Source organism: Gymnodraco acuticeps, unplaced genomic scaffold, assembly GCF_902827175.1.
Source record: "Gymnodraco acuticeps unplaced genomic scaffold, fGymAcu1.1, whole genome shotgun sequence".
Lineage (NCBI taxonomy): Eukaryota > Metazoa > Chordata > Actinopteri > Perciformes > Bathydraconidae > Gymnodraco > Gymnodraco acuticeps.
This window is the reverse complement of record NW_022990061.1, coordinates 19,917-30,794: the sequence shown is the minus strand read 5'-3', so window position 1 is coordinate 30,794 and position 10,878 is coordinate 19,917. Positions and strand designations below refer to the sequence as shown.

Here is a 10,878-nt window from a genome sequence, read left to right as displayed (position 1 = left end):
GACTATAAGAGACTATTACAGACTATTAGAGACTTTTAGAGACTATTACAGACTATTAGAGTATTACAGACTATTAGATACTATTAGAGACTGTTACAGACTATAATAGACTATTAGAGACTATACCAGACTATTAGAGACTTTTAGAGACTATTACAGACTATTAGAGTATTACAGACTATTAGATACTATTAGAGACTGTTACAGACTATAATAGACTATTAGAGACTATACCAGACTATTAGAGACTATACCAGACTATTAGAGACTTTTAGAGACTATTACATACTTTTACAGAGTATTAGAGACTATTAGACTATAAGAGACTATTACAGACTATTAGAGACTATAAGAGACTATTAGACTATAAGAGACTATTACAGACTATTAGAGACTTTTAGAGACTATTACATACTTTTACAGAGTATTAGAGACTATTAGACTATAAGAGACTATTACAGACTATTAGAGACTATAAGAGACTATTATAGACTATAAGAGACTATTAGACTATTACAGACTATTGGGGCCTTTTGAGACTATTACAGACTATTAGAGTATTACAGACTATTAGATACTATTAGAGACTATAAGAGACTATTAGAGATTGTTACAGACTATAAGAGACTATTAGAGACTATACCAGACTATTAGATACTATTAGAGAATATTAGAGACTATACGAGACTATTAGAGACTAATAGACTATAAGAGACTATTAGAGACTATAAGAGACTATTAGACTATTACAGACTATTACAGACTTTTAGAGACTATTAGAGTAGTACAGACTATTAGAGACTATAAGAGACTATTAGAGACTAGTACAGACTATAAGAGACTATTAGAGACTATTACAGACTTTTAGAGACTATTATAGACTATTACAGTGTATTCGAGACTATTACAACCTATTAGAGACTATTACAGACTATAAGAGACTATTAGAGACTATTAAAGACTATTAGACTATAAGAGACTATTACAGAATATAAGAGACTATTAGAGTATTTGAGATACTATTAGAGACTATTAGAGACTATTAGACTATAATAGACTATTACATACTTTTAGAGACTATTACAGACTATTACAGTGTATTTGAGACTATTCGAGACTATTACAACCTATTAGAGACTATTAGAGACTATAAGAGACTATAAGAGACTATTAGAGACTATTAGAGTATTTTAGATACTATTAGAGACTATAAGAGACTATAAGAGACTATTAGACTATAAGAGACTATACCAGACAATTAGAGACTATTAGAGACTATAAGAGACTATTAGACTATAAGAGACTATTAGAGACTATAAGAGACTATAAGAGACTATTAGAGACTATTAGAGTATTTTAGATACTATTAGAGACTATAAGAGACTATTAGAGACTATACCAGACTATTAGAGACTATTAGACTATAACAGACTTTTAGAGACTATTACAGACTATTACAGTGTATTTGAGACTATTCGAGACTATTACAACCTATTAGAGACTATTACAGACTATAAGAGACTATATCAGACAATTAGAGACTATTAGAGACTATAAGAGACTATTAGACTATAAGAGACTATTAGAGACTATAAGAGACTATTAGAGACTATACCAGACTATTACAGACTATTACAGTGTATTCGAGACTATTACAACCTATAAGAGACTATTAGAGACTATTGTAGACTATTAAAGACTATTACAGACTATTAGAGTATTACAGACTATTAGATACTATTAGAGACTATTAGAGACTATTAGAGTATTTTAGATACTATTGGAGACTATAAGAGACTATTAGAGACTATACCAGACTATTAGAGACTATTAGACTATAATAGACTATTACAGTGTATTTGAGACTATTCGAGACTATTACAACCTATTAGAGACTATTACAGACTATAAGAGACTATTAGAGACTATACCAGACTATAAGAGACTATTACAGACTATAAGAGACTATTAGAGACTATACCAGACTATAAGAGACTATACCAGACAATTAGAGACTATTAGAGACTATAAGAGACTATTAGACTATAAGAGACTATTAGAGACTATAAGAGACTATAAGAGACTATTAGAGACTATTAGAGTATTTTAGATACTATTAGAGACTATAAGAGACTATTAGAGACTATACCAGACTATTAGAGACTATTACAGACTTTTAGAGACTTTTAGAGACTATTAGAGACTATAAGAGACTATTAGAGACTATACCAGACTATTACAGACTATTACAGTGTATTCGAGACTATTACAACCTATAAGAGACTATTAGAGACTATTGTAGACTATTAAAGACTATTACAGACTATTAGAGTATTACAGACTATTAGAGACTTTTAGAGACTATTACAGACTTTTAGAGACTATTACAGAGTATTAGAGACTATAAGAGACTATTACATATATTAGAGACTATTACAGACTATAAGAGACTATTAGAGACTATACCAGACTATTAGAGAATAATAATAATCCTTATATTTATTATAGCGCTTTATCAATGACTCTCAAAGCGCTTTACAGATACACATTACACATACAGATCATACATACATGTAATGGTCATCTACTGTGGACAATACCCACAGGAGCAAATTCGGGTGAAGTGTCTTGCCCAAGGACACAACGGCCTGACGCAGTGGGGGCGGGAGCGGGTTTCGAACTGGAGTTCACCAACGCCCCCTTGATCTGATGATCAAACGCACAGACCACTGCGCCACCCGTCCCTATAAGAGACTATTAGAGACTATTACAGACTATAAGAGACTATTAGAGACTATTAGAGACTGTTACAGACTATTAGAGACTATACCAGACTATTAGATACTATTAGAGAATATTAGAGACTATAAGAGACTATTAGAGACTAATAGACTATAAGAGACTATAAGAGACTATTAGAGACTATAAGAGACTATTACAGACTATTACAGACTTTTAGAGTAGTACAGACTATTAGAGACTATACCAGACTATTACAGACTTTTAGAGACTATTACAGACTATTACAGTGTATTCGAGACTATTACAACCTATTAGAGACTATTAGAGACTATAAGAGACTATTAGACTATAAGAGACTATACCAGACTATACCAGACTATTACAGACTTTTAGAGACTATTACAGACTATTACAGTGTATTCGAGACTATTACAACCTATTAGAGACTATTAGAGACTATAAGAGACTATTACAGACTATAAGAGACTATTAGAGTATTTGAGATACTATTAGAGACTATAAGAGACTATTAGACTATAAGAGACTATTACAGACTTGTAGAGACTATTAGAGACTAGTACAGACTATAAGAGACTATTAGAGACTATACCAGACTATTAGAGACTATTACAGACTTTTAGAGACTATTCGAGACTATTACAACCTATTAGAGACTATAAGATACTATTAGAGACTATACCAGACTATAAGAGACTATACCAGACAATTAGAGACTATTAGAGACTATTAGACTATAAGAGACTATTATAGACTATAAGAGACTATTAGAGACTATTAGAGACTATAAGAGACTATTAGAGTATTTTAGATACTATTAGAGACTATAAGAGACTATTAGAGACTTTTAGAGACTATTAGAGACTATAAGAGACTATTAGAGACTATACCAGACTATTAGAGACTATTACAGACTTTTAGAGACTATTACAGACTATTACAGTGTATTCAAGACTATTACAACCTATTAGAGACTATTACAGACTATAAGAGACTATACCAGACAATTAGAGACTATAAGAGACTATTAGAGACTATTGTAGACTATTAAAGACTATTACAGACTATTAAAGTATTACAGACTATTAGAGACTATTACAGACTATTACAGACTATAAGAGACTATTAGAGACTATACCAGACTATTAGAGACTTTTAGAGACTATTACAGACTTTTAGAGACTATTACAGACTATTAGAGACTATTAGAGTATTAGAGACTATAATAGACTATTACAACCTATTAGAGACTATTACAGACTATAAGAGACTATTAGAGACTATACCAGACTATTAGAGACTATTACAGACTATTATACTATAAGAGACTATTAGAGACTATTACAGACTATTACAGACTATTACAGACTATTAGAGTCTATTAGAGTATTACAGACTATAAGAGGCTATTAAAGACTATTAGAGACAATTAGAGACTATTACAGACTATTACAGACTATAAGAGACTATTAGAGACTATTAGACTATAAGAGACTATTACAAACTATAAGAGACTATTACAGACTATTAGAGAATATTAGAGACTATTAGAGACTATTACACTATTAGAGTATTACAGACTATTAGAGAATATAAGAGACTATTAGAGACTATAAGAGACTATTAGAGACTATTACACTATTAGAGTATTACAGACTATTAGAGAATATAAGAGACTATTATACACTATAAGAGACTATTAGAGTATTAGAGTCTATTACAACCTATTAGAGACTATAAGAGACTATTATAGACTATACCAGACTATTAGAGACTATACGAGACTATATGAGACTATTAGAGACTATTAGAGACTATTACAGACTATTACAGACTATACCAGATTATTAGAGACTATACCAGACTATTCGAGACTATACCAGACTATTAGAGACTATTAGAGACTATAAGAGACTATTAGAGACTATTACAAACTATTAGAGACTACTACAGACTATAAGAGACTATTAGACTATAAGAGACCATGAGACTATTAGAGACTATTCCAGACTATTAGAGACTATTCCAGACTATAAGAAACCATAAGAGACTATTAGAGACTATTACAGACTATTAGAGACTATTAGAGACTTTTAGAGACTATTACAGACTATTAGAGTATTACAGACTATCAGAGACTATAAGAGACTATTAGACTTATAGAGACTATACCAGACTATTAGAGACTATTAGATACTATAAGAGACTACTAGAGACTATTACAGAGTATTACAGCAATAGAACTATTAACAAAGCACTTATATACTAATAAAGGACTGGCTTACCTAAAGCCAGTTGAGTAGCACTTGAAATGTGTTTGCTCTATGAAACCTGATGTTCTTTATGATTCTGTTTTCTTCAAGTTTGTATTTTGTTGGTCGAACGCACTTATTGTAAGTCGCTTTGGATAAAAGCGTCAGCTAAATACAATGTAATGTACAGACTATTACAGACTATTAGAGTATTAGAGACTATAAGAGACTATTACAACCTATTAGAGACTATTACAGACTATAAGAGACTATTAGAGACTATACCAGACTATTAGAGACTATACCAGACTATTAGAGACTATTAGACTATTAGAGACTATACCAGACTATTAGAGACTATACCAGACTATTAGAGACTATTACAGACTACTATAGACTATTACAGACTATTAGACTATTACAGACTATTACAGACTATTAGAGACAATACCAGACTATTATAGACTATTACAGACCATTACAGACTATTAGAGACTATTACAGACTATTACAGACTATTAGAGAATATTAGAGAATATTAGAGACTATTAGAGACTATTATATACTATTAGAGACTATAAGAGACATTTACACTATTAGACTACTAGAGACTATTAGAGACTATACAATACTATTAGACTACTAGAGACTATTAGAGTATCTATTAGAGACTATTACAGAGTATTGAAATATGAATCATTTGAATGTCCCCCCCCCAGCAGAGACACATGAAGACAGCACTCTGATGAAGGATCAGCGCTTCATGGACTCGGCCTCCGTCACCCCCCGCCCCCCCCACCCCGGCAGCACCCCTCGACGCCTCGCCTCCCCCCCCTCAGAGCCGGGGGCCAAGCATCCCCTACGACAGGTGGAAGGTACGCATGTGATATATAAACCACTAATGTCTCATGGTGGGGGGGTCAGGGGTAGATCCTCACAGGAAGTGACCTCACAGGAAGTTACCCTCGCCGCTGTTAGCTAGTTAGCAGCTGTAGTGGCCGAGTTTGCATAATAGAATGTTCAAAGTCCACTTAGTATTGACTCGCGTAAACTTAAAGAAATCCAAATCAATCAATCAATGTTTATTTGTATAGCCCAATATCACAAATGTTATATTTGTCTCAGTGGACTTCACAGTCTGTACAGAATATCAGTATGACAATAAACGGAGGCGTGTGGCGCAGTGGATAGAGCCTTGTTGTTGGGATCAGGGGTCACAGGTTCAAACCCCACTGCAGTCAGCATGTCGTTGTGTCCCTGAGACACTTCACCCCAAATTGCTCCTGTGGGGATTTTCCACAGTATTGAGTATGTGAGTCGCTTTGGATAAAAGCATCTAACAAGTAACATGTAATCACAATACGACACCCTCTGTCCTTAGACCCTCACATCGTACAAGGAAACACTTCCGGACAAAACCCACAGTTTAAAGGGGAACATGGGAGAAACCTCAGGGAGAGCAACAGAGGAGGGATCCCTCTCCCAGGACGGACAGACGTGCAATAGATGCCGTGTGTAAATTGAAAAGATAATACATTTGCAACATAGGTAGACCGAATGTTAGGAAATGCATGTGTGTATAATAGGAAGATGAATCCACGAGGATGTCAGCAATCATGTGGGAGCCATCAGGGAAGTAGTATGGTGAGAGTCTGGCAGGACCGCAGAGACAGGTTCAGCCACGACTCGAAGTCCAGGACTCGAAGTCCAGGACTCAGGATCACCAAAAAGAGATTTGGGGAAGCTGGGTTATTCGGAACATGAGAGTACACAGGTACAGATAGAGAGAAGGAAGAAGTAAGGTGTCCCCTCAACAGTCTAAGCCTATATCAGCAAAACTAGAGGCTGAATTACACTGGCTTCCAGTCTGCCAAAGAACTGGTTTTAAAATACTACTGCTAGTTTTTAAATCACTAAATGGCTTAGGACCGAGGTATATAGACGACCTCCTCCATCACTATGAAGCATCCAGGAGTCTCAGGTCCTCTGGGTCGGTCTGCTCTCTGTTCCGAGAATAACCACTAAACATGGAAAAGCAGCTTTTAGTCATTATACCCCAACAATCTGGAACAAACTGCCCACATCGTGCACGTCCGCCGAAACACTTCCTATTTTGAAATCCATTCTAAAAACGCACCTATTTGCCGCTGCTTTTAATTGAGCTGCCCATACTCACACTACAGTATGCCTTTCAGTCATGTATTCTGTACCTTCTGTGTTTATTTAATTAATTTAATTATCTTTTTATGCCTGTTTTTAAATGCCTTTTTAATAATGTATTTATGCTGTATTTGTTCTTAAATGTATTTTGCTTTTAATCTGTAAAGCACTTTGAATCGCCACGTGCTGAAAAGTGCTATATAAATAAAATGGCCTTGCCTTGAATATAATCAGCCCTAACTATAAGCTTTATCAAAAAGGAAGGTCTTCAGCGCACTCTTAAAAACGGATAGGGTGTCTGCCGCCCGAACACAAACTGGAAGCTGATTCCACAAATGTGGAGCTTGATAAGAAAAGGCTCTGGCTCCCATTGTACTTTTAGAGACTCTAGGAACAACCAACAACCCTGCATTCTTGGAACGCAATGCCCTAGTAGGACCAAATACCTTGCATTGTTCCATTCACGTGCTTTACTCCATTCAAGTGATCAGCTGGCGGCTCACTGTCGACTTACAACATTTGCACGGCAGTTAAATAAAATAAACAAACAAGCCAACAGGCGTACGGATGTGTGCGGTCTGAACCTTTTCAGACTTCCTCTCTAGGCTTCCTGCTGTGTCATGTATGCTCAAGAGCATTCTGCTTTCTATAAATAATAACATAAAACTAGAGCAGTCCATAAGCAAAACAAGACGTTACAGAAACTTTATAATTATAATTCATAGTTATTCAGCAATTGGGTCATCAACACATACATTACCATGAATAATGGGCCTAAATGGCTCTTACAGCAGCCCTGCTCATTAACCAATCAGTGAGCAGTGGATTCCTCTGAACAGCTGTGTGTGTGTCCGTCCGTCCGTCCTTTGGGTACACTGAGCATCGGGACTCTTATCAGTATATAGCTCCAGATGTTACTTTGAGCTCCTCTAATGCACAGTGTGTTCTCCAGCAGCCAGCTCCACCACGGGGCCCGAGGTGGGGGGGGTCTCTGAGGGTCCCGGCAGGAATCCGTCCTGCTGGAGCATCGAGGAGGTGATGCAGTTTGTGAGGGAGGCCGACCCGGCAGCGTTAGCCCCCCACGCCGAGCTCTTCAGGAAACATGTGAGTTCCTTTCATAATAAGAGACTCTCAGGAGCCTCTGAGTGTCTGCATGTTGGTTCTAAAGAGCCTCTGAGTGTCTGCATGTTGGTTCTAAAGAGCCTCTGAGTGTCTGCATGTTGGTTCTAAAGAGCCTCTGAGTGTCTGCATGTTGGTTCTAAAGAGCCTCTGAGTGTCTGCATGTTGGTTCTAAAGAGCCTCTGAGTGTCTGCATGTTGGTTCTAAAGAGCCTCTGAGTGTCTGCATGTTGGTTCTAAAGAGCCTCTGAGTGTCTGCATGTTGGTTCTAAAGAGCCTCTGAGTGTCTGCATGTTGGTTCTAAAGAGCTTCCTGTGGGGAAGGAGTTCTTCTGATTTATTAAACTGGGAATGTGGATCTTCAAATCCTGATTAAAGCCTTCATACAGAATGTGAACCCCGGGTTGTAGGAACACAGAACCATCGAGCACAGCCTTCTTCCGTCTGATCTGAATTGATCTAATCTAGTTCTCATGTTTCAGGAGATCGACGGCCGGGCCCTGCTGCTGCTGCGCAGCGACATGATCATGAAGTACATGGGTCTGAAGCTGGGCCCCGCGCTGAAGCTGTGTCACCACATCGAGAGGCTGAAGCAGGGCCGGCTGTGAGGGGGGCCACAACCAGCAATAACCCAGGGGGGCCACAGAACCACCAGGGGGGCATCCAGGGTCTCAGGGCCACCAGGGGGGCCACTGGGCATCGGGGGCCCCATGTTACTGCAGACTCTGAGGGCCACACCTCCAGAGGGGAGACACCTCACCCTCAGGATAACGTGCATCCCAAAGGCCTGCAGTGTTTACAGTGATCCTCGTGCACGTGGCCCTCGTGCACGCTCCCAGGCTAACGACTGACTGATCCGCAAACGGAGAATGTTTCTTCTTCTTCTCCTGTTTTTACTCCCGTTGACTCCCACTGACTCCCAGGAGCCTCAAATCTTTATTGTTATGATCACATGACGGAGACTGGTCACATGTCAACCTGCAGGACGGGGGGGTCTATCACCTGGACTTCATTCCGTTTCCTCCTCCAGAGAGGCTTTTATTATGTTAGCTGCCAGCTTCCTGTGAGCTTCCTGCAGATCACCTGAAGACCTCCAGAACTCCTCTTCATCTTCATCATCAGGGATGGGAATCACTGAGACTTCTTATTTATGACCCGGGTCTTATGGGTTCCTGATCTGGAGATCGTGAGTCCTCCACAGGTCCTCCACAGGTCCTCCACAGGTCCTCCACAGGTCCTCCACAGGTCCTCCACAGGTCCTCCACAGGTCCTTTCAGAACAAAAGACCTCGGACCAGATGCAGTCAAATAAAGCTGAGAAACATTTAATAGTCAATGTTCCAACATGACTAACCCTATAATCTGAAACTCTGATCAAAACAAAAGAGATTTAAAAGTATATTTTTGAATCCTTGTTTTAATGAAATCATTCTCTTTTATGTAAAACAGAAACTTGTGTTTTGTAAAAACTGAAAATATTATTTTCTTTCGATCAAACTGAACTTTATTCTGTGTTTTAAAATAGATTTCAATTCACAAAGGGTTTGTGTTCACCGTTAATGAGAAGAGTTACGGTACGTCCACACGGTTCCGTTAGGGTAACGGAGACGCTTCCCATTCACTTTGAATGGGGTGACGTCACGCTTTGCCTCTGTTGCTCGTTTCAAAAGTTGAGAAAAGTTCAACTTTTCAAGCGTCGACAGAAACGCCAGCCAATCAAATGATATGCCAGTACAATCGCTAGCCAATCAAACCGCGTGCCTGTGTGTCCGGGGCGGGAGATGAATGTGATTGGTTGTTGGTCGCACGTCAGACACGCCCACCGGCAAGCTTCAATGCGACGGAACAGTGTGGACGTATAGACCCTAACCCAATGTGAACTATTTGTATGATCAAGGTTTCTGTAACAGCTGCAGATCAGGAGAGGAACATCTGACCCTCAGGTCCATTACCTGTAGCTCTCCTGTGGTTTAAGTGACAGTTCTGTCCGCTATTTAAAAAAACTCTAGACTATTGTAATAAATGAAAATAAGGACAGGGTCATGTTTAGCTTCTCTAAGGTCGTGTTGGACGTCCTGCAGATATCCCTGATCTTTGTTCTGAAGTCATGTTTCATTTCTGATCGTCATCCCGTTAATCCCTGTTAGCATGAGAACAGAAGTGTACAGTTTTATGGGTTTAACCATGAGTATCAGCGACAGAATGTACATTTTGTAGAAATATTTTAAGGAAATCACACACAGTTAGAAATGTGAAGATAAGGCTTCTCTTTGATAATCACTCGTAGTCACAGGTCTGCTTCCTGCAGCGTCTCTCAGGTCCTGCTCTTTGTAGCTGTTTCTAATATATAATAATTGACAGTCTTTGCTGTTACTCCTTCCTGCTTTCACAGTGCCATAAGATCCCCAGAGGGAGCCCTTCATCTCCTCGTCTTCTTCAGACTACTTGAACATATCTGTCCACCAGATAAACAGTGTGTTTCTGACGTTGTGTATTTACTTTTTATAAACCTGATAAAAACACCAAGACGTCTGTGTTTTCAATGAGTGAAAGAAGTGATTCAGAGGAGGTCTTTAAAGAGTCCTCTCCT

General features: G+C 38.2%; 1 protein-coding gene across 1 annotated transcript; it reads left to right on the top strand.

Annotated features, from left to right (window-relative positions):
• Nucleotides 1–5,731: 5,731 nt before the first annotated feature.
• LOC117546004 (sex comb on midleg-like protein 2) lies at nucleotides 5,732–10,814 on the top strand (the record flags this gene model as incomplete). Its single annotated transcript, XM_034216083.1, is given in 3 exon segments — nucleotides 5,732–5,887; nucleotides 8,128–8,276; nucleotides 8,772–10,814. Coding segments are annotated over 3 exon segments (431 nt in total), but the record flags the coding sequence as incomplete, so codon positions are not given.
• Between the last annotated feature and the right edge of the window lie 64 nt (nucleotides 10,815–10,878).